Source organism: Protopterus annectens, chromosome 2.part0 (genome assembly GCF_019279795.1).
Source record: "Protopterus annectens isolate FY-2018-M chromosome 2.part0, PAN1.0, whole genome shotgun sequence".
Lineage (NCBI taxonomy): Eukaryota > Metazoa > Chordata > Ceratodontiformes > Protopteridae > Protopterus > Protopterus annectens.
Window position 1 is genome coordinate 308,491,771 of NC_056728.1, and position 25,499 is coordinate 308,517,269.

General features: G+C 41.9%; 1 protein-coding gene across 1 annotated transcript in view; it reads right to left on the minus strand.

The window, feature by feature from the left end:
- Positions 1-25,499, minus strand: part of ALDH7A1 (aldehyde dehydrogenase 7 family member A1) — a 760,748-nt gene that overhangs the window by 613,505 nt on the left and 121,744 nt on the right. Inside the window, exon 4 of the mRNA XM_044060782.1 lies at positions 18,200-18,280. Coding sequence (XP_043916717.1) covers positions 18,200-18,280 — 81 coding nt within the window. The remainder of the gene's footprint in view (positions 1-18,199; positions 18,281-25,499) is intronic.

The window sequence follows — 25,499 nt, forward strand, 5'->3', positions numbered from 1 at the left end:
TCTATTGTAACTAATGTAGGTGGTAAAGAAGGTAACATAACTAATGGAGTCATGATTTTTCTGTACGAATCAAAGTTTGATTTAAATTTTGATTAAAAAGGGAATTGATTGAATTATAAAAAGTAAATACTTGTTTCCCTCATAGCAATAACATGTATTTGATAGAAAAATATATAAATAAATTGGTAGAACTATTTTTCCTTCACAGTAACAAATGTTTGGTAATCATAAGTGTGGTACTCATAAGTGTGAGACACTTTTTTTTAGAAACAGCATGTGACATTAGCATCTGCAAGTGCAGAAAAGAAATGTGCATTGGCTTAACAGAACGTGCTTATGTGGAACAAAAAGTATTTATACTTCTGAACATGTTTGTAACAAATGGCATTACCAGTAGAGGCTTGTTGAAATATAAACAGCTGAATGTAAACAGAAATGGCTAACACAGTAGAAAAAGTTAAACTATCCTATCAATGAAAGAACATTTTGGCCTGCTGAGAAAGTACAGTTGTGTACACTTACCATAAATGTAGATGTTAGAGAGTATTCACTGTTGCAGCCATCACCTGTGGGTTATCCCTCCTGTGGTAGCCCTCGGCCGGCCCGAATACCAGAGTCAATGTTTTTCTGCATCAGCTGCTGTTGCCTGTAGTCTGATGTCAGGTAGTCAGTGCTATAAAGCAAGGCAGCTGACACCATTACATCAGTTTTTCTTGCCCTAACCCATAAGAAGCACAAGAAAATATGGTAAAGTGGTCCTGGTGGCAAAAAGCCACCGTAAGAAGCTTGTCCCCCCTGGGGAAAGAGGATATAAAGGGGAAGGATGGAGGGAAACCAAGACTGCAACAGTGAATACACTTGAACATAGACATTTACGGTAAGTATACAGAACTGTGCTATGTTCTTCTTGTTTCACTACTGCAGTCATCACCTGTGGGAAGATTCCCAAAGCTGAGGAGAGGGGTGGCAGGATTAGTTAGAGCCCTAGGCATGGGTTAGCAAGCCCTACGGAACTGCAGAAGCAAACCCTGCCCTAGCCTTACAGAAAAGAGGTAGATGGTAATGCTTTGTAAAGGTATGGACAGAGGTCCAGGTGGCAGCTTCCAAGATGTCCCTGGTGGGAACTCCTCTGAGGAAGGCTGCCCTAGTGGAATGGATATGAATAGACTTAGCGGGTGGTTTCCCATGTAGTCTGTAGCAGAAATGGATACAGTGTGATATCCATTTGGAAATGGTTTGCTTGGAATTGGGCTTCCCCTCTGCCCCTGGAGCAAAGTTGACAAGAAGCTGGTCTGTTTTTCTGAAGGGTTTAGTACGGTCCAGGTAGTATCAGAGTTGTCTGTGCACATGTAGTGAATGCAGAATTCTTCCCCCCCTTGTTCAGAGGGTTAGGAAAGAAGGTGGGTAGATGTATGGCCTTGGTTGAGGGTCACATCAGATACCACCTTGGGCATAAAGGAGGGATTAGTCCACAGGGAGACCCTGTCTGCATGGAAAATGATGACGGGCTCAATGTCTAGGAGTGCCTGAAGTTCTGAAACCCTTCCGGCTGTGGTGATAGCTAGTAGGAAAGCAGTCTTCCAGGAGAGGTATTTCAATTCTGCTGAAGCAGCAGGTTCGAATGATGATAAGGTTAGTTTTTCTAAAACATAATTCAGGTCCCAGGCTGGCATAGGTGGCCTTCTAGGAGGTCTGATATTAGAAGCCCCTCTGAGGAATTGTTTAATCAAAGGATGTGAGAAGAGGGGCTGGTCTGTTTCAAAATGAGCTGAAATGGCTGAGGCATGGATTTTAATGAGAAGGAGAAGCCACTACTGAGCAACTTGGCTAAGTAGTCCAGGATAAGAGGGATGGAAGGTTGTGAGGTACTGCCACCTCTGGACTAGCTCCAGGAGCAGAATCATTTGCATTTCCCTGCGTACAATTTTCTGGTGCTGGGCCATCTGGCCTCTGTGATAATGTCTAGGACCCGTTTTGCTTAACCAAGACCCCTTGTTTACTTTTAAAGTATTAGCCATGCTGACAGTTTGAGAGCCTGCAGGTCTGGGTGCATCGCCCCCCCCCCCCCACCTGGGTCAAGAGGTCTGAGATCAGGGGAAGCTGCCTGGGAGGCTGTAATGTCAGGCTGCCCAGGAAGGGGTACCAGTGCTGTCTGGACCAATCTGGAGCAACGAGGATAGCCTTTGGTCTTCTTTTTCAGTACCTTGGGAATAAGAGGCAGAGGAGGGAATATGTACACAAAGAGGGAGTTCCAGGGGAAGGTCAAGGCATTCACCTTCCACTCTAGGAGGTGATACTCCCTGGTACAGAATTTTTTTAGCTGGTGGTGGAGGTGCGAAGCAAAGAGAGCCACCTCCGGAGTTCCCCACTCCTGAATAACTTGCAAAAAGATTTTTCTGTGGAGCTGCCATTCATGGAGGTCCAGTAAATTTCTGCTTAAACGGTCTGCAGGGTGTTGTTGATCCCTGGTAGGTATTGGGCAATTGGGTGTAATCCCATGAAGAAGGCGGTCAGCCAGAGGTTCATGACTAGCCTGCACACAGGGTAAGATTGGGTCCCTCCCTGTTTGTTGATATACTACATTACTGTGGTGTTGTCTGTTTTGATAAGGAGAACCCTGGCCTGACATGGGGTTTGAAGGATGTCAGAGTCTTTTGTACTGTCATCATTTCCTGCTGATTGATGTGTAAGGGAAGGTGCTGGGCATCCCAAAGACCTTGGGTGCACCTGCCTGCTAGGTGAGCGCCCCAAGCAATGTCTGAGGAGTCGGTGGTGGTCTGGCTGGTAGGAAGGAGGACAAAGGAAGACCCTTGTTCTTGGCACAGGCCCCTGCCCACCAGAAAAACTCAGCTCTTATACAGGGGATCTGAGGGAGAGAGGTCTCTAGAGGCTGAGTGCTGACACCAAAGGTTTTTTAGATACCACTGAGTTTCCTCATGAGAAGCCTGGCCTGAGGAATTAGAATGATGCAAGATGTCATGTAGTCCAAGGCTTGCAGAAACTTCCTCACAGTGAGGTGATTTCTGGAAGCCAGCTGGGTAGAGAGGCAGGAAGCTCTGCTTTTCTGGGGACAGGAAGGCCATTTGGGTTGCTGTATCCGGCAGTGCTCCCAAGAAAAGGATCTTCCTGGAGGGTGTTTGCTTAGATTTCTTCTCATTGAGGGTGAACCCTAAGGAAGTTAGGGGGTTTTAACAAACAGAAGGTTCTGGAGCAGCTTTTCTTTGCACTCTGCCCGAATGAGGCAGTTGTCCAGATAAGGGTAAATCTATATATTTCTCGGTCTGCAAAATGCTATGGCCAGGGCTAAGCATTTGGTGAATACTCTAGGTGCAGTAGATAAGCCAAAGGGTAGCACAGAGAACTGAAAGTGTTGTTAGCATTTTGAATTTGGGGACCACCAGGGAGATGTTCAGAATGGAGAGATCCAGGATTGGGCACCAAGTGCCCTCTTTTCTGGGAAGAAGGAATAGTCTGGAATAAAAGCCTTTGCCTGTTTAATCTGAGGGGACAGGTTCTACTGCCACCTGGGATGAGATAGTTTGGACCTGTTTCAATGCCTCAGACCACTGATTTGGAGGCAAGTCCGGGTACCCTCTTGGAACTGGGAGTTCATTGAAAGAGAATTTGTATCCCTGAATAATGATTTTTAAGACCCATTGGTCTTTTGTTACAGAAAGCCAATTTTCTTTGCAGAGGGAGAGCCCTTCCTCCTAGCTTTTGGTGAGTGAAAGGAGGGCAGAGGGGTGAGAGGGAGTCATTGAGAGTTTTTGCCATAGAAGGGTGGCTTAGAACTCCATGCCTTTGGGGCGGAAGTGGTCCACTCTTTGGTTCTCTGCTGCCCCTGGGATAGGGGCCTGGGTGGTCTGCCCCTGTGGGGCTTACCTTGGTCCTGTCTGCTAGGTGCAGGGAAAGACCAGTGCTTAGAGGGAAAGTTCCTGCTGAACCTGGGAGGTTGAACCCGAAATAAATATTTTACTGTTTGCACAGATTTTGTTTCATCTTCCATCTTTTTAGGCACCTCTTCTGCTTTTGCTCCAAACAAGCAGTCCTTATCCAGGGGTGCGTCAATTAGTTTAGACTTGACATGATCAGGGAGAGGTTGTTCCTTCGACCATGCATGTCTCCTAATGACAGATCCTGACACTGCTGCCCTGCCTGAGGCTTCTAGGGCATCATAGCCACAGTGTAATGAGTGTTTGGCCACTTGATAAGTAAAGTGCAGTAAATCTGCTAACTCTTTTGAATTGGCAGTCAGGAAAGGTTGAAATCCTTTGTTTTAACAGTTCCAAAGTGTGTTGTTGATATTTTAACATATGGAACTGACAGCTGAGTGCTCGGATAGCTAAGGTTGCAGAGGTGTATACTTTTTTACCCAGTGTGAGCTCCTTGTCAGAAGGAATAGGATTTTTGGCAGAACTAGAATTAGCGCCGCTCCTTTAGGTCCCTGTATAATGACCTCTGGGTCTGCAGCAGGATTTCTGTACAGGTATTTGTGAGAATCCGGTACTCTAATACTGGTCAGGCTTACTGAGAGCAGGTGGGAGGGCATCAGGGGCTAAAGCTGGATTCATGGAAAACATCATCCACCACTTCTAAAATAGGGGGGATGGCCAGGGGTCTGTGCTGGGGCAGGTCCAGAAACTCTCCAAGTCTTTTCTTAGACTGGGGGAAATCCTGAGATTCCCACTGGAAATGTTCCAAGGGTGTGAAGGATTTCTTCAAAGGAAAGGTCTTCTGGTGAGGAGGCAGAAGGAATGGATTCCTCTGCATCTGAATCCTCATAAGCAGTCAGAGGTTGTTGTTGTTCTTCAAAATCTGAATAGTCAGATTCCTCTGAATCCTTTTCTGTCATAATTTCTGGAGAAGGGTGTCTTTTCCTTTTAGAAGTTGTGGCCTGACTACCCCTGATAAGAGTGGCCTGGCTTCTAAGCCTAAGAGTATCCATCGGTCTGAAAGTAGTTGGATAAGAAGACGTCGATTTTTGTCTAGATTCGGAAGTGCGAGAGGTCTCCTCGGAAGCCAGTGCCTGTGTCACGGCTCCATACCCAACCGAGGCAGAGACAGTCAAAGGCTCGGAAGACTAAGAAGATTTCTGTGGCATACCAGATTTCGAAAGGGTCTCGGTAGAGGCCTGCATAGATATTGAATCGAGCATCAGCAGCTGCGAAAGTGCCTCACTGAATTCTGGAGAACTGATGACCTGCTTAACGGTAGAGTCGTGGGAAGGCTTAGACTTGTGTGGTCTGTCTCTATCTTTATCTCTGCATTTTTTCAGAATGTCCACAGATTGTTGGCTGACGGACGACATTTTGGAATGCGAAGACGGAAAATGAAAATACCTGTCTACAATAAGAGCGCTACGGAAAATAGTTCTCGGGTTAAAGAGGCCACAGAACCGGCAACAGGGGACGTTGTGGTCTGGGCCTAAACAAGTGACGCAGTATGAATGGAAGTCTCAGTGTGGGATCTATTATCCACAGGCGAGAAAACTGTTTCAGACATCGTTTAGTGCAAGAAAAAAGGATCCCCAATGGGGTACTTAGCTTTAGACATTTTCAGCTGAAATTCAAACTCTGGCAGCGACCGACTGGCACACTTGCGAACTGCTTCTGCTATGGGCTCCACGGCAAGAAAGACTGGTGTAATGCACTGGCTGCCTTGCTTTATAGCACTGATGACCTGAAGTCAGACTACAGGTGACAGCAGCTGACGCAGAAAAACACTGACTCTGGTATTCGGGCCGGCAGAGGGCTACCACAGCAGGGATAACCCACAGGTGATGACTGCAACAGTGCAACACAAAGAACATCTGGTTTTCTCTGGACTGAGATAAGGATGCAGACAAAGAAGGCTTCAATACAGGAAAATAATGTTTTCATCAAGGACAAAGTTCTGAAACTATAAAAGTGTCTGTAAAAGAGTTTTAGGTGGGCATTTTGTAATCTGAGTCAGCTGAGGAAGGGCAGTGTATCTCACAGTGATCCAGGGTTATAAAAAATGTTTTTATTCTCAGTACTAAATGGTCAGCTTGTTTCAATAAATCTCTCATACGAATATGCAGTTGTAAAGCTCATCTTTGTACCTGTTAATTCAATTTAACAAACAATTTCAAATAAGCAATGGCTGCAAGTTCAAAAGTCAAGACGGTTAGGAGAGATCCCAGGGAGAGGTTACTTGTTTTCTAAGTGACTTAATATACAAAACCATTTTCAAAAATTGTTTAACTTGGAATAAGAAACAAAAGGCAGAGACCCAAAAGCAGACAAGAAGACGCAGCCAAAAGAAGCTGAGAAATTCAAACAGGTACTGAAAGCACAGGACTACCCGCCTGGAATAGATCTTGTTCTTTATTATGGCAACAAATAGAAAATCGCTTCCATTTGGCCAAGAAAGATTTTCTATTAACAGGTTTTCTAGTCTCCTTTAATGTCTCATGCATGCCCTCTGAGAAAGTGTATAAATGGGATAAAAAACTATCAACCAAACTGACAGATTCAGAATGCTAGGGTGGATTAAGGAGATCATCATATGTGAGAAAGTTTTTAGTAAATGCACTAGGCAAGGGCGCCCGCAGGCAGGTGCAAGGGGGTGCACTTGCACCCCCCTGGAATCCGCTGACAAGTTAATCTTTTCATTTAAAAAAAAAAAGTCTTTTTTTTTTTTTTTTTTTTAAGGCGTTCTGCTTTAAGAAGTCCAGTAGCAGGCGTGCTGACATCATCGCGCGAAGTTTGCGAGCGGGAACTGAACAGTTTAGAGGATGCTGTGACATCATCGCGTGGGAGCTATGGGACCCTTGCAAGTGAGCGGGAACCGAAACGGACGGAAGATGGGACCCTTGCGCGTGGGAACCGAAACGGACTGAAGATGGGACGCTTTAGTGGAGCGGGAACTAAAACGGGCAGCTTTAGTAAGGTAGTGTGTGTGTGTGTGTGTGTGTGCGAGGAATTTGTTTGCTAGGGGGATATAAAATCCAGGCATATAAATTGGTGTTGTAGCGTTTGGATCTTGGAGTGTTGTTTGAGTTACCCTGCCTACTTTATCTATTTCTTCTATGTTCTCTAATATGTTACATACCAAACTGGAGCTGGGAATTATGGAATTTAAAATGGAACTTCAGAATGTGGTCTTAATGTTCCAAAGTTTCAGCAAAAGATGTGGGCACTCTTGAAATATACTTATCAGAACTGCAGCTAGAAATTTTTCACTTATGTACATGATTTCATTTTGCAGTTATTTGTGACATATTAAAATGTGTCATTGATCCAAATGTTTTCTTCAGTAAATATATGTTATTTTGACTTTGGCCTCCATTCACAACCATAAAAGTTGTTCTGGTGGTCTCTTTCAGGTTTTGCACAGGTGAGGATTAACTATTCAATCTTCAGAATTTGATAAATATAATCCTCTTGGCAGATGAGTACACACAGCATGCTTGTTAAGTTATAGTAAGTCGAGTCTTTTAGGGGTTAAGTATTAGCTGGGAGTTTTTTAACCAGTTTTTGATATTGGATAAGGCCTCTTGGGTTTTAGTCTGGAGTGTTTGGAGTGTGGTGGCTGAGGAGATCAATGTAGTATAATTTGCATTTTGGACTATTGTAGCTTGCTGGGTGGTAGTGTGGAGGTTGTTTGTAAACATATTAAATAGTAGGGGTCCCAGAATGGATACTTGTGGTACACCTACTGTTACTGGGAGAAGGGGGGGATTATGACACTTAACTGCTTGTTGGCAGTTGGTTAGGTAATCTTGAAACCAGAGCAAGGAGGGGTTGTTGAGGTTGAGTTTGGCTAGGATAGTAAGAAGTTTGCTGTGGGATACTGTATCAAATGCTTTGGACAGGTCAAGGAAGGTGGCAGACACTAGGTTTCCTTGGCTCCTATATTGATAAACAGTGTCGGTGAAGGAAACGAGTGCGTTGTTGGTGCTATGGGATGGGCAAGAGCCATGTTGGGTGTTGGTCCGGAGACTATTTGTAAGTAAATGTTTCATCAGCTGAGAAGGGATGTAATTTTCAAGGATTTTTGATAGGGGGATAAGATTGGGGTGGTAGTTAAGTTCGGTTGAGGGACCACCTTTGTGCAAGGGTATTATGTAGGAGATTTTCCAAAGGGCTAGAATTGTATGCTCATTGATAGACCTGTTAATAAGTATCAAGATGGGATACGCTATAGCATTAGCGACAGTTCTGAGGTACTCTGCAGGGAGTTTGTCGATTGCCAAGGTGGTGTGTTTTAGTTTAGTGAGGTGATTGTATATTGTGTTGGTAGGAACTAGTTTGAGAGTGAATTGGGGTATGAGTTTGGGTTGTTGATTGGTTGTGGGGAGTGCAGGTCTGGCTGTTGCTAGTTAGGTTAAGGATGGAAGAATTGAAGTAGTTGTTAAATTGGGTAATTATCTCTATACTATCTCCTCTGACATTGGGGCGAGGGGCAGTGAGTTTGCCTGGTTGTAATACTTGGTTGGCAGCTGCCCAGAATTTTTGGGGATTAGTGGTATGTTTTACTTGTAGCTCTGTTTATTGTTTTTTCTTATCTTTTTTTTGCTTTATTACATATTTGTGATTGTGAATGTCCCACAATGGACTCCTTGTAATCTTAAAGGTCTGAAAAGTAATGAGCATTAGTTGATTGTAGTACACCTGGGCAGGACTGTGCAGGTGTGGGCGTCGGTCATGACCTGAAGATAATCTGTACATGGACTGCAGTTGTAATTTGACTGTCATTTTTGATTTTATCTTTTGACTGCCCATATGGCATTTTATGAATGGTATACAATCCTTGCATTTATTGTAATGCACTGTTGCTGTAACTGTAAATATTTTCTCTTAGGCTCCTGCTGAAAATTAGTTCATAAGTTCATAGATTAGTATGAGGCTAACTGCTCTTGTGGGCCATTTTAAGCCTAGCCAATTATCCCATGAGAGAAAAAATGCACTTTGTGTCTGTAAGGTGAACACCTTAACCATTATGCCAACCTCTCATCCTGTAGTTATGGCTAATTAGAATTTCCCTGTCCCTGCTGCCAGTTCCAGCGTGTTCACTCATTTCTCTCATTTTCTGGTCTTTTGTAAGTTCTGCGATTAGCTCATTTACAAGTGTGTTGTGACTCCTGAAATTGTTCATTTCTTTCTATGGTATATGTCAGTTATGCAAGTTTTTACAAGCCCTTTTAGGGCCTGAATCGCACTTCCCTCCTTTCCTCATTCATTGAGCACACGAGCATGATGCAAAACAACTTCTGCTGTTTACTTTTGGTTTCCTTAGTATCCAAGACCCCTTCTTCCCTGCACAGGCTTTGCTTAAGTCCAAACTCCCAATACAACATGCATGGACTATCTAAACTAATTTCAGCATATTCAGAAAGTCTTTCACAGGATGTTATTTAGCGACCGGACAAGGAACCACACGCAGGAGATACATTGATTTACCAGAGCATAACGAAGAGCTGGTAGCAGGAGAACTAGAGAGACAATCCTTGGTTGATACAGTAGTCACTAAGGACAGAAAAAAAATTAAATAATTTCAAGTAAAAGAAATTTCAGAGAGATAATGACAATGACCTTGTAGTGCAGGTCATGGAAGATGACAATCAGAGTAAAACTCTTCAGCAGAAGAGGAACCCAATCTTACTTTTTAGAAGGATGTAAGTGGGATCCAAGGTTTCAAATTCAAAGTTGATAAGGGTACTGACTCCTTGAGAAAACATGAGCATACAGCACAGACAGAATAAGTCATACACGCCGTGCTGTATGTAATTAATACCACAGTAACTCACAGTAATGATCAAGATGAAGAAATGCTATCTTGTACAATACTATACTGACCACAGAGCAAAGTAAACATAAGAAATGTACTTAATATGCGTTAGTATTTTCAGGTATTCTGAAAAGTATGAACTGTCGATTTACGGCAAGTGGCAGAATAGTATAATAACTCTTTTAGAGTCCGCAGTTTCTAAGAGAAGGCATACCCAGTCTGTTGTATTGTACAATGGTCTACAGTATACGGACCAAAAGTTAAAAGGCTTGAACAGTCTTGATTGGTTATACATAGGTCCAGTCAGATACGGTCAGGTAAAGCATTATTTTAGGTTTTGAAGAATATGATGTTAAAGAACACTAGGCAGTAGCTGTGAGGATTGTTGTCTAAAAGTTTTGTAGCATAGAAATACTCCTCAGCAGGAAATTGGTGTCCCACCATAGGTTCATAGGTAGGTACTAGGCTATCGGCCTAAGTAAGCCTAGCCAACAATGTTCCCTGGCTTATGCCAACCCAAGAAAGTTAATTTCCTGTGCCCCTGTCGAGCAGAGCCACATAAGTGATCCCCAGGGTATATTTCCTATATCCCATCCACTCATCAAGATTTTTCTTGAAGAGTGCTAATGAGGAACTTTGCTTGACATAGATGGGTAGCCTATTCCAGAGTATGGGAAGTCCCTGGGACAGGAATCTATCCCCCCAGCAATTCCTGTTTATTGTGGTGACAAGGTTTAAGTCCCTAGAGCGTGTAGTTCAGAGGGATTGGGATTTCTTTAGGTGTAGCATGTCCAACAGCTCTGGGTTTGACATACCTTTATATGTTGGGCAGAGATCACCTCGGAGTAGGCGATATGCTACAGAGTAAAGCTGGAGTTTTTTGAGACTATCAGTTTAGGGCATCTGTTTGAGGCCAGTAATTCTCTTTGTGAGGTACTTCTGTGGCCTTTCCAGCTGCTGCAGATGTCTTGTGAGGTACATTCCAAAAGGGGCATTGTACTCTATAATATAACCAGCTTGTTTATTAATGGGAACAAGGTTAAAGAGTAAGTCATCGAGTTCATGTTCTTCATTGATGGATTGTGTTAATTGTCTGCTGGCTGACTGTAAACCCGTTAGTATGGCAACAGAGTACAGAATCTGTGAAGCCATTGTATAAAAAGAAGCATTGCATTGAGGTGTGGTAGTACGGGTTAATGAAATGGGTTTGCAATGAGACTAGCAAAATAAGATCTTTAAAACTGAGAAGTCTTAGTATGTCTGAAAGATGTAGTTGATCATGTGCTAGAGAAAGGCTTTTAGCTCTTGTGCATCATATAGAGAAACAGATAATACAGTGGAAGATGCACTCTCACTGGACTGGTTTCTTGAATTTTTACTCCGCTGAAAGTCTGTTGAAATTCATGACACAAAGTAGTTGTACACATAGGGGACACTAAAGATCAGCACTCAGCTATCCCTGTGAAGTAGCATCTTTTGCTGCAGTACAGTTCTAGAGGGGAATGCTAATCTGAGTATGGTTCTTGAGAGATCCTGTTCTTTGGCACAGTTCTGGATGAAACTCATAGCATCTAGAAATTCTTAGACATTTCCTTTGCACAGTCTTGAAGATATACTACACTGAAGACTGAATGGGAATATGATGCATTAGCTAAGTCTGAGGTCTTAAAGATGTGTACTGAGATGATAAGGTGAGATGTTAATTACTTACTTTGGTGGAAGGAAATAAATATAGAAACCATAACAGGATAAAACTGAGTGCAAACAAAACTAGTGAGGAAGCAATATAAAATTAAAGGCAAAAAACGTTGTTCTTCGTTGTCAGTGTTACATCTTTAATGTATTTGAGTGTGTTTTTTTGTAGAAAGAGAGAAATATGAAATTTATATGTAGATGTTTTGTCATTCTTAATAGTTAGAAGTATGTGTTAATTGAGTGTTGTACTTTGCTATGTCCATGGAGTTTAAAACAAAAAAGATAACAATGGTTGCATGATGAGCAGACTGTATCTTTAGCCATTCAATGTTTTGTGGTTTTCTGTTTAACTGCTTGGTAGGAGTATCCTTTATGTGATATATTTTATTTTTTACCTCTGATTCTTTAACTATTTGTTGGAAGAAAGGGGCAGATTGAAGTGCTAGAGTGTTTCTGCTTATAAAGGGCCTAGCTAGTTATAACTTGGTACAGATTGTAGGTATGACACTCCGCACCTTATGCCAAAGTGATGTTTAACTTGAGCCATGACCGCAAGTGTTTGCGAGCTCAAGTAGTTATAGATGTTTAGCAGTGTCACATGCAAAACTGGTGCTGTAGGTCAGAATAAAAGGTTAGTTCAGTGCACTTTATTTTATATTAAATTCTATATTGTGATTCCTTCATACAATTTGACTTACATTTCCTAGTTGTTAAAAAGTCTGTGAATTCTGCTATTGATTTATATATTTTTGATTTATAATTCTTTACTTTTAATTGTTTTGTCACTGAAAATGCATCCTTTAAATGTGTATCATTGATTGATTTGCTGAAGTATTACATATCTTGTCCAATGTACTAAATGCTTTGTGTATATTAAGGTACAGTACATTATAACTTTGGAGACTTGTGTTCCTCATGTAAGAAGACGGGTTTGCTTACTACTGTTGGCAATAAATTTGGACTTGCTGAGGATGGTTTTACTTGTGCAGTTGGCACAACTTGGCAAACTCTTACGTATTTTAATTACTAGGCTGATGATAAATCATGTTTAGCAAAGTGCAAGTAGCACACATTAAGGAAAGGAAGTACCCTCTACTAGTATAGCTCACTTGACCTGTATCAAACTTGATGCTACAGATGACACACTTGTAATTCAGGATTCTCAGCAGATTGAGGATTCAAAGAGCAACTAGAAGAGAATTGTATCCTTACAAGCAAGTGATGTAGGTGGTAAAAATGGTGAGGTTGATAAGACTAACTGTAATGAAGATTATGCTTTTATAGAATTGGAATATCAAACAGTACTGAATAATAGGTGAAAAATTAGTTGGGTAAGAAATGATTTATTAGTAACTGGAGATTAAATTATTGAAGGAACTAATACCCACATTTACAGAGTGCTTAAAGAACATTGAATAGTGTTATGACAGCAAAAATATAGGATGTGAGAGTAAGGCATTAGGAATGAGTTTCAAGGGAAGAGAAATTTACTGTTGCTCGTACTAAGTGCAATTAACTGTTTTGTTTAGCTAATGGTAGTCACTGTTTGCGCTGTAGAATTTGAAAGCAGTGTTAGTACCATAATTGCCTTTGGTGCAGAAGGTTATAGATGCTACTCCCACACCAAGCAGATGAAGTGCTAGTATTGCATGCCCTTTCAGTTGCTGAGTACTTGATGCATTTTAAGGGGGAAATAGGAATTCTTCACTATGTGTGCCCTCCTTTGTATGAGATGCCTATGAACGTGTTGGTTTGTCAGTCATTCCCTATTGCAATATTAAGAGCTTACCATTTTTTTAATATAACATAGGCAATTTATTTTTCAAGGGCAGCAGGCAGTGAATTTGTAGATGAAACACTGAATATAAAGTTATTTTCTAGCAACAACCTCTTCACTGGTTTCAGATCTCTTTAATGTGGAATTATTCAGATGAGTTTTACTTCTGCAAAGATTCTGCATATTGATTGATATTGGTGGATTGTATGACAGAAGTTTGAGTAGAGTGGCCCTTTATGGTTGAAAAGTTCTGAATTGGGCAGGTTGTCATTATTGGTTCATATGATTTGTTTCATTGCTTAAAGGAAAAATGTTCAGAACTATAAATTTAAAACACACTCTAGCAAGTGGTGCTGTATTATACAAGGGATATAATTCAATTATTATATAGTATAATTAATACAGTCAGGAAGGTGAATCAAATAATTTTGCATGGTTCTAGAAATGTGTGCAAGGAGTCTATGATTTGAAAACAGCCCAAAGGTAAACTTACCCTGCCACTGGCCAAATGCATTTTCTTTGAATGCGGGTTTCAATGCTGTTTCTGTGAGTGTGGGTTTCAAAGGTAGAGAAGTTTTAATGCTAAGTCTCTTTTCATTGTAAGACTATTGCTTTGTTTAGGTTTAGTAAATGTCTATCAGTGTTTGTGCTATAAAATTTGAAATAAGTTGTAAATGAAATCCAAATTTCTGTAATCATTGTGGAAGTAAAGCATAAAACAGTATGCACACTGGGAGATTTGAACAGTCTCTATGACAAATGGGGAAAAATAGCCAAGTATTGGGGCACTTGAATGGCTGCGTGGGCAGGGGTGGGGGTGGGGCCGAGTGGGCGTGGCAGCATAGGGGGTGGGTCGTGTGGGCGTGGCTTGGGTTTGCACCCCCCTGCAAAAAATCCTGCGGGCTCCCTTGGCACTAGGTCAAACGAATGAGAAGGGAGAATCAATGTTGTCCAGACCAAAAGGAAGATGCCAGAAGCATTTTGGCAAGTCCATCTTGATCTTTAGAAGAAATCAGGATATCAGAGGAAAGGGGAGAAGGCATAGAGGAACATTCTCATCTATGGGAAAGAAAATGCAACTGTTTTCCAGGCCTATTTTTGAGGTGGCCTTGAAGACAAATTGTTTTAGTTGTATGTTGAGAAAGGAGAAAAAAACTGATTTAGTTGGAGAGATTTCCACAAGCAGACAATCTGCATGAAGACTTCTGGGTGCAACATCCACTCCCAATGATCTGCTCAAAATGTTTTTGTGTTCTGTCCTGATGAAATTTATGTAGTCTAAAGACAGTGTGTGTTCTAAATTGATCGTTTCCAGGAAATCAGGGCAAGCATGCATGGGGGTAGGATTTGGTTCCCCCTTGTTTGTTTACATACCACATCACTGTTGTGTTGTCTGTTCACAGGTTCATTAAAAGAGGCCCACAACTAATTTAGAGCCCCGATTGCTTTTATCAGGACCATCATCTCCTTGTGGTTTACATGCTTGTTCCCGAAATGAAACTCCAACAAGCTCAAAACCTGATGCCTTGGGAAACTGCCATCCATGTGAAATCCAAGGCATCTGTCATGACTAGCTGAACAGTAACAGGGGAAGAAAAATTATATGCCTGGAGTTACCCGAGTGGCCTACCACAGAAGTCTCCCCTTGATGAAACGGAGTACTGAAATTTGAAAAGGGATGAAGAGAAGATGCTGGTGCCACATTGATCTGAGGCATCACTGTACTATTCTCATATGCAGTCTAGCAAATGGTACCATTAGTATGGAAAAAGCAATATAACCCAAAAGATTGAGGAATTCTTTTGCTGTGAATAAGGTGTGGAAGGCCATATTTAAAGGTCAGCTTCAAAGGAAAAAAACATCACCTGGAGGAAGATAGGTAATGGACAGAGAGGGTTCTAGGTGACATCCTAGAAACGATAACCTTTGACAGGGGTTTCACATGACTTCTTCAGACTCTGTTTGAATATCAGGTTGCTGAAAAGATGGACAGTGAACTTCAGAGTGGATTGGGTATCTTGGACAGAAGGGGCTGAGATAAGGCAATCATCCAGAAACAGGCAACCATTTAAAATTTTAGGTCCTGATTCAACAAATTCCAAAATATGGAGATTGAATGGCCAAAAAAACAGACTCGCATATACTATTGTCCAAGATGGCCACTTCTTGGAATATTCCTTTTTCTCAGAGGTAAGGTGACCTCAGAGTTTGTCTATATACATTTGGAAGGGGGGCATGCCCCCCACACCAGAGGGTGTAGGGGGGGTTGCTCCTGCAAAAACAAGTTTAAAGGAGAAGAGCGATGTTCGATATTTGCACTTGTCCTGCATTTTCTTTTTGCAGTGTGTCAGCACTCAGCATTAAGAGTGTCAATATTTCAATAGGGAGCCAAAAAAAATATGGATGCCCAGAATTCTGTCAAAGGATGTGAATGTTACTAGACATTTTGTGAACTCTTCAAGCAGTGGAAAGTTTGACTGGCAAAGATATAAACAAGTACAATCCTATGGCGAAGAATCTTACATTAACACCTGAGCATTTTGTAAACTGGGATATGCAGGTAGTCACTTTAGTCTGGGGTGACTAGAAAGGCTTTGGGAAACAAAAGGGGAGAATAATCTGAAGGATGAGTATCTTGAATTTTTGGAACCAAAAGAAAGGTGTTTAGTTTTGAAAGGTCTAAAACTGGTTTCCATGTGCCTTCCCTTCTGGGAAGTGGGAACCAGGAATGCCCTCGAGTAAAAGCCTTTGACTCCTTGGGAAGGAAGTACAGATTATACTACAATCTGGGATAGTAGGATTGAGAGAATCTGAGAAACAGATTTTTTTTTAAGGAAGAGGAAGCATTTCTAACTGGAGAAGAAAAGATGTCCACTGAAGCCCTTAAGCACCCTTGATCATTTTTTTTTTAAGAGTTCAAGCTTCTGAAGTTATTGTTTTCCAGAAATGAAGGCAGCAGGCAATATTGCCTGCAGTTTGGGAAAGATGGCTGGTATGAGGGGAACAAGAAGGGAGGGAACGACATTCATTAAGCTTTCTTTTGAAAAGGGGATCTGTCTCCAGCAATAGTGTACAAAAATTTATGTGAATCCAACACTCAGTAGGTTATAGTATCACTTCTGAGATTCTGATATCTCCCTACCCATCCATTAAAAAATCATTTTTGAGACAAACTTTCCAAAATGATTTTTTCTCCATTGAGGGAGTCTGAAGATAGAGTGTTTTCAGCTTCAGACAAACAAGGGGTAGGTCAGGTGAGAATAGCTGTGAGGCAAAATGCAAACCTTCAGCATCAGATTCAGAAATATCCTCTACATTTGAAGGAAGGGGGATCTTCTTCTCTTAACTAGGGTAGAAACCAGAAGAGAGCATTGAAGAGACTGGACTGCTTTAAAAAAGCCCGAAGCAAAACTATGAGTCCTCTTGAGAATGTCTCTGCATACAGGGGATTGAAGGAGGAGCCAAATGTTTTGCCTTGAGTCCTCTTTTTAGGGGGTTTCCTGTCTTAACGTTTTAGGGGTGGCATCGTAGGGCCATACCTCGATAAAGGAGCCAACATCTTCCCTCATCAAAACTTGATGAAAACCTTCCTCTTCTCTCAGAGTATGACCCTAGGTTCTTCCCTCTCTCTATATTCTGACATGATGTGCTTAATTCCTTCCTTAGCCGCATCCTAGGAGAGTCACATCAAAGGAACCAGTAGAATTAGACTGACAGTCCAAGGGATGTCAAAGCACCTCAGTGGACATGTCAGAGACAGACCACATTAAAGACAGTAAAATGAGATTACTCAGAAATCTCCTTAAATGACTTTTCTCTTCTGAAGGGGGAGATCTGCAGAAGGGAAGTCTGTTGCCACCATCTCCCATGCCAATTGACTCGGGTGCATATTTTCAAGAAATAATTTTGAGATATTTTTGTTCATTTAAGGAAATCTGTCTGCCACATATACATTTACACTTTCTGAAAGCCATGAGGAAATTTTTTTTCTTCAGAAAAAAATAAGGTTCTCCAACTGTGATATATTTTCCAACTGTAGATGAAGCCAACCAGTGAAACAAAGCTGACAAATTCTGCCAGACAGTACATATGGCAAGGATATTTCCGAGTTTTTTTTTTAAATGTGCAGATGTCTCTCTCATACCATTACATACTTTTGTGCTACGGGCAGAAGCAAGTGGTGTGAGGAAGGTACCCAAAGCTTTATAGACTAGCTGGATATCACATCCTTGGCTGGATACATCCTATACAGTTTCATCTATTTTAACAGTTGTTTGTCTTTTCGGCTTTCCTGGTTAAAGGTCGCCACAGCGGAACTCCGGTCCGCTAATGATTGGCAGTAGATTTTTTATGGTGCTGAGTTGCCAGCCCGACGCCCAACCTTCAGCGAAGGCACGCCCATTCACGCATGTCTTTCAGAGGCCACTCGACTGCGGGGAGGACATGCAGACTCACACAGATGGCACTCCAGCCGTGAATCGAACAGGAGAACCTCTTGCTGTGAGGCAACAATGCTACCGCTGTACCACGGTGGCTTAACAGTAATCTGATGAAAAACATTATCAATAATTTAATGAAACAATTTAAACAGATAGTATTTATCTAGAATTACAAACAGTTTTGTTAGACCATTAGAACGAAAAATTCAAACAAGATGCTTTCATAAGATTCTGTGCAGGTCACATATAAATGGATGTGCAGCGGATCTGAGCTACAGCTAGCAAACATTCCTTCCTTTAAATGACTTATAACTACTTCAGTAGGAAGTAGCAAATGAAAACAATATCAGAAAAAAAGTTCCTTTCAGGGTCTGATTACTTACTACCACTGTCCAAGATAAAACTACTTGGATTTATGTACAGACTGCTACTGTCGCAACTGAGATTGCATCGCAAAATTAAACAAGATTAAAGCAATACAAGACAATCCTCATGTTACATTAAAAATGTCCTGGCTGTCAAGAAAATTGCTTACCAGGCTTCCCAGAACTTTAATTTTCTTTCTTAAAGCATCTCCAATCTGTCTCACCACTTCTCCGCGCTTCGGAGCTGGAATCTAAAATAAATAAATAAGTTTGAGTTAAGCATTCTAAACTGACTTCTGCTTCATACAACTAATGACACAATATGTTTTTGTAAAGAAAAATTAAACAATCCCACAGCCTGAATGGGTAACAGATACCCATGTGGTAAGAGCTAGTATGCACTAAACGTCATTCTAATCTATTGTACATTATCTGTAGTATAAATCCTCGGAATTAAACAACCAGTGAAATAGGACACTATTACAATATCGCAACCTCCAGATAGAGAAATTTGAGAGAGAGAGAAAGGGACAGGCCGAAACCAAAACCACTATGAGACAACAGATTACAGAATGTTATACTGAAATTCTCTCTGCAAGAGTCCTTCCCAGTTTGGTCAGAAACCACACTGCTAGAAGGTTTGTATTCAACTTGAGCAAATGTAAAAGTTTTTTTTTTTTTTTTTTTAATTCTAAGCTCCAAAGAACTACTGCAAATGCTACTTTTTGGTGAGCTATCCAGCCATCTAGCAATACTACCTCAAGTGAAGGAGAACTCTAGTAAAGGACAAACAGAAAAAGAAAACAACTCCATGATGTGGGTCAAAATCTACTATGCTAGGGAGTGATGAAGCTCTGAGACAGAAGCAAATCCAAAACCTGATGGCATTACAGCTACGGTATCACAGTGAAAGGAAGGTAAACAAAGGAGGGTAAGGGGTGAGTGTACCAAGATATCCAGCAGGTGTAGCAATGTACAAACCTGAAGATCCTAGCACAAGGAAATTCAGAACACCAAATACTGCCTTTGTCTACGACAGCAGACTAAAAAAAAAAAGGAATGAGCCTGGGGAGTTGAATCGAGATAGTGGCAGCCGATGCTAGCTATGAAATGGAGTGCAGGAGAGATACATGAAGAGAAAGATAGAGAGAGAGAGAGAGAGAGATGGAGGGCAAATAATGTAGGCGTTACAACATTAGTGGGAGATGTACAAGGGACATAGGATCTGGAAGGGGGGTAAGAAGGAAGATAACAAGGAGAGGATTACTACAGAAGTGCAGCTAGATGGCCAATATTATTCTAACTGGAGAATTAAAATGCAGGTGGGAATCTAAAGGGTGCCTGATAAGCAGGGGTATATATGAAGAAGAAGAGGTTCAGAATGTGGTATGGAAGACAATACTGTTCAATGCCTGAAGCTTGTGGAAAAGGTTGGGGTGTTGCAAACTGACCTGGAATCAGATCAAGTGAGTATTGCTGGTATTAACTGGCATTATTCAATCATGGACACTAAAGGCATAGGAATGTGATATGGTACTACCAGGCTGTTAGTTACTTAGAGAAAGGAATGGTAAAGATAAGTGCCAGTTTAAGTAAAGGAGGGAAGAACTTATGGAGTGCCAGACCATAAAGGAGGAAATGATGCAGACAGTACAGAGGAGGATAAAAAACAAGCTGACAATTATTGCTAAAGGAAAAGGAAACCTGGTGGCTGGATCTTGTTTACTACCCTCTGAAAACGTCACTGGATATGCAGGATGGCGTACAGGTTCAAGGGCAGGGGTCAGAAGAGTGGCTTTGATGGGGAAGCTTAATCTCTCTGTTACACACTGGTCAGTTCCTATACCTAGACAAAAAACGGAAAGCACAATGCCACAAGCTCTTGATCCAGAAAAGTAAAGTTGGCACATGACAGCAGTACTCCGAATAACATTCTACAAGTAGTGTGGGTTGTTGGGGATGTGGAAGCAAAAATCTCTGCTGGCTAACAGTGATAACATTATTTATTTCACATTATGCAGAAGACAGAGACCCAAAGGACAAGGATAGTGGTATAGCATTACTGTAAACTGGATCACAAAAAGATGGAAAATGAGGAACAGAACTAACTGTAGGGAATGAGATGGGGCATATGGGGTGATTAGCCTGTGGACAACATTTAGAGATATTTTAATGGGCATTTATAGAAGTGTGTTTGCTAGAAGGAAGGAAAGCTTAGGAAAAGACCACAGTGGTTAAACTACAGTAAAGAATGCACTTAGAGGGAAGGAAAGAACACTCAAGACTTGTAGGGAAGTTGATGAAGAAAAGGTACAAGGCTATGTTGAGGCCAGCGTAGAAGTAACTTCAGTGGTGACAGAGACCAAGGCAGAAGATAAAAATGGCATGAAATCAAAGGGGATGTCTGCAGTGTTCTTGAAGACTGTAACCTCACTGGGCTGCTCCATCTATATGGAGAAGTTAAAACCGTATCGTTGTAAAGTTAAATCAGTCTATTTGAAACAACTCTCAGTGAGCTGATGAACAAGAATGTCATCTTTTGGTCATTAATGGGGGGAAAGTGGACACTCTGGAAGATTCGGCATATTATGAACATGAAGTCAGATCATGACTTGGAATGGAACAGCCATGATATGCCACATTCCACTGGAAAAGAACAGAAAAAGATGCACTGGATCTGCTCAGTATATGTGTTACTATCAGAAAGCATTGAGAAGACATCGCTCAATGCCAAACCCTCATGGCCTCTCTAAACAATGGCTAAGAATGTGTTCCTCCATGTTTGTTGATGTACCAGACAACAGACATACGGTCCATCCAGATAGAGGTATTACACCCTTGGGAAGGGAGTCCTGGAAGGCAAAGACTACCTTCATCTCCAGGATACTGATGTGCAGACTGGCCTTTGAAGGGGACCACGTTCCTTGACTGTCAAATCCAGAAAATGTCCACCCAACCCAGCTGAGAAATGTTCATGTTAACTGTGGCCTGAGGAAAGGGGAGAACAAAGGATTGATCCAGAGATATCAGGAATTCTATCCACTACTAAAGACGAGTTCTGCAAATTCTCTTGAAGGACACTGAAAAACAGATGGGCTAACATCTCACCGACCACTGAACTGCAAGGGTCCTTGAAGAACCCTCATATGAAATCTGGCTAGGGGAACTAGGGTAAAGGCAGCTGCCAGTGAGACAAGAAGACAAAGAATCAAGCTTACTTGGGACTTCTGATGGGAGAGTACTGCCACCACCTGCTGCTGAATCACTGTAATCCTGGATTGCAACAATCTGGCTATCTGTAACTCTATATCCAAATGTGCTCCAATGAATTATATGGCTTGAAGAGGCTGAAGTTTGGACTTTGCTCACAACTAGGAATAACTGTTAGCACAGCCAAGGTGGAACAAGGAATCCTTGGCTTGAAGAAAGAGATTCCTGGAGTGACCGGTAATGAGCCAGTCATCCAAGTATAGGAACATTCACAACCCCAGCAGCCTGACATGAGCTGCAAACACTACCATTCCCATAGTGAACACCAAGTAGGGTGTGGTGAGACCAAAAGGCAGGGCTCTGAACTGGAAGTGATTGGCTCCTACATGGAAACACAGAAACCTCCTGGAGCATCTATCAATCTTTACGTGATAGCATACATCCAGAAGGTCTGTTGAGCACATCCAAAAAAGCCCTTTCTTAACAGTAGGATGGACTGTACCGTGACCATCCGGAATTTCGTCTGTATCACATATTGATTCAAGTGACTTGAACTCCAAAACTGGACTAAAGGTATTTGTTCTTCTCTGGCAAAAATAAATAAATAAATAAATAAATAAATAAATAAAAAACTTCAGTAACCTCCAGATCCATGTGGGTCAGGTGGGACCACTTGGATGACTCACTTATCTAGCAGTTCTTATTTCTAGTGCTGCTGCCTTCTATTGAGAGGGTGACACATTGGAAGTTCCCTTTAGTATGGGGGTCGAGAAGGAAAGAATCCTGGAACATTTGGTTTTGATCATCTGCACCCAAACATCTCAGGTGATGGAAGTACAGGCTATGGGGTGCAGGGATAAGTAGCCCCCAAACGCCTTCAAGGGGTGGCAGTCAGGCAACAATTCAGGAGAAATGGAAAGGAATACCAGAGAAAGGACCCAGAAAGCCTTTCTTCTGCAGACCACTTCTGCCATGGGAGTAGTGTCCACTGTGTTAAGCTCCTAGAGCCAGAGGAAGGAACAATCACCACAGGTGCAAAACCTTGGGATTTGCAGAACCACAGCTTCTTCCTTCCCTTCTTGCTTTTGGAAAAGGTCCTCAGAGGGGGTAGAAAAATGTATTCCCATAAAAGACAAGGTTTTACTCTCCAGGTCACTTTTGGAGGGCATCTCTAAGTCCAAAAAGAGTGGATCCATCATGAGATAAGGATTGTTTAAAGTGCTCCTCAAGTTGCAGAGATGCATCCAGGCATGCCATCTGATAGCTATGCCTGTGCCTACTGCTCCTGAAAAGTGCCATTTGCTGAGTTTGAAAAAAGGTGCACTGACAATCGAGGACTGCAGGGTGACCAACTGCACATCAACAGCTTTATCCCCTCCACAGACAAGGCAATACAGAGGGATTTTGACAGCTCCTTAGTCAAATTCCTCTGAATGCGAGTTATGGGAGACAAATAGTTCAGGGCTGTGACAGCAAAAGGTCACTGAAGTATATACCTGCTTCTCAAAACCTGTCCAACTCCCTGTTAGGAGGATGGACAGTGGAGTTCTTCTCAGTGAGTTACTTCTTGGTGGCCACTGCCTCCACCATGGAATCTGCTGCAGGACCTTTGTTCCAAAAGGGGTGATCATTAGGCGATACCAAAACCTTGTCCGTTTTCCAGGGGATGGGCTTGACTACATCTGGTTCCTTCCATGTCTTCTTAGAGACCAAATCCATCAACTCTTCCACAGGAGTCCACCCAAGAGGTAGCTGTACCAGCCCCCAAAGCCTCAAGAAATATGGATTCCTCCTGGGCTGGGGCTTTAGTGGACCACCATCCTTTCTGCCCGAGAAGTTCCAAAATCTCACTGAAGGAGATGTCCTTGGTGGGGGGAGGGGATCTGGGGGATCCATCCTCTTCAGTGAAATTAGTATCATCCTTCTAAGACTCTTACAGTGAGTCAACGTGCCTCGATGCACATAAGCTTCCTGTAACCCTTACCAGTGGGATGGTTTGGGGAGGATTCTGAAGCCACTGGGGAGTCTACAACATGGACGGTCTCAAAACAGAGGGGCTGTCTATCCTGATTTGATAGAATGTGGAGGACAAGTACCAGAAGAGCTCCGTGGGGGCAAGGGCAGATAAGCAGGGGAAAGAAGCCTGGTCTCTAGACTAACAGTGCACTCTCAAACGCCTCAAAATCAAACGTCAAAAAAGGCCCGGAGACCATCTCAGTAGTGCCCAAGGAATCTACCATAATTTAGTTCTGAAGACCTGCTTAATTCAGCTCCAAGGTCAATGTCAGTGCTGAGCTTTACAGCACCGAAGCTCCAAGGTGAAGAGGCAGCTCTGAAAATTTTGGAGTCAAGCCCTAATCCACAGTGCTGACAGAGACATCTTAGCTCCAATATTCATAAAGGTCCAAGACGCTCAGAACTGACTGGATCACAGATAGAGTTGGAATAGACAAAAAACAGGTCTTTGGATCAGACACAGACAAACCTAAGGAATCTGCCAGATCACAGAAGCAGCTATGAGCTGATGGTTTACAGCCAGACACTCTAACAGGGGTTGCAGCCAGGAGAACCACCAGCTGAATCTGGGTCCTGAGGAACTTCCTCATCATTCTAGTGATGTCTGCTTCAGTAAGGCTCCTAGTGGTCCATGCGGATTTTAGGAACGGATCAGTGGAAAGGGGTCTGGACATCATGTGAACAGGTCTTTCTTGAAGGAGAGGCAGAGTCTCGGGGAAACTAGCTCCAGGGAGAAGCGTGGTTCTGGGAGCAAGGAAGTGCTCGATAAAATAGTGTTAGGCTCCAGTGCCGGTAAAGGATCCAAGGAGTTCAGCAACTTCATGACCAGGCCAGAACAGCTTGACCAATCTGGAAAATGTCTTTTTGGCTCCTTATGCTTGTCCCAAGCTTGTCAGCACTCTTCTCACCCTTAAACCTTTCCACAGTCTTCTTGAAATAAGGAGAAGATGAAGATAAAGTGTGTGGGGATGGAAACGTCCTGCTGACACAAAAAGTCCCTTCAGCAACAGTTTATTCCGTCTGTCCTTCTAGACCCTGGAACCCAACAAAGTCTAAATACAGCACTGTTCATCTGAGTGCAAAACCCTCAAACTATATACTCACTTCACGTGAGCATCAGAGGGGGGCTCTTGTGGCCACAAGACACACAATTTAAAACCTCATGTTTTTTCTACCATCATGCTGGAAGGATCAACATCATCATCAAAACAACCAGAAAAACAACAGCCCCCAACTGTAACTAACTATATTAACTATCCCAACTATAGTGATCAACTCTAAATAGAATATTAAGCCTGTAGCATGGTAAAAAAAATACACACCAAAGTATAATCAAAAACAAAAAAAATGGTTCATAAGAGTTCAAATGGATAGATCAATAGGCACCAGAAAAGGCAAAGACAAACTGTTTTTTTAATATCTCAGGTAAATAGTATCAGAAAAGTTAGGCAAAATAGTGATAATAATAAAACTGTAGGTATGTTTGAATAAACTGTACTTGGCAGTCAACCAATCACTGAGCCAAATGAACAATTCCAAACTAGCAGCAAACAAGATTTGAAATAACTTGCAAGCTACAGGAAATTATGGGTTAGGAAAGGTGACCAAGCCTTGGATCCAAAGTCTGAAAGTGGCCAAAGTTAGATCCTAGTCAGATCCAGTATACCATCCATTGAGGAATGGATGGAAGAGACATCAGATTATTACACCTTTGTCAAAATTATGACATTTGTTAAAAGCAGTGGTATTGCTTGACTATTTCAAAAACAAACATTAAAATTAGTGTCCTCAAATAATTTACCCACTGAAAAAAAGAATTTTGCTATCCTGTGAGCTATTAAAAGAACACTCTGAAAATGTCAGTTGCCTATAACACTAAATGTACATGACTAACTCCCATGTTCAGTATTTCCACACCTTAATTAACAGCAGAAGCAACTTTTTCATAGCACAAAAAAAATACCATCATAAAAGCCACTAAAAATACACCTATTATTTTTATCTGCACTATTGCGATCTGAGCCAAGGATAGCACTTTATAAATCAAAGTAATAATCTGGAAATAGACAATCCAAATGTTTTACTTGCAAGAGGATTCCATCATCTGTTTATGATAGGGAGGAGTCAGTATTACTGGAAGGGGTGGAGTCAGTATTACTGGAAGGGGTGGAACAGTTAGTAGTATTACTGAGACAGTTATCGCAGATCATAAAGGAGAGTCCTACACCTGAAACAGACACCTAC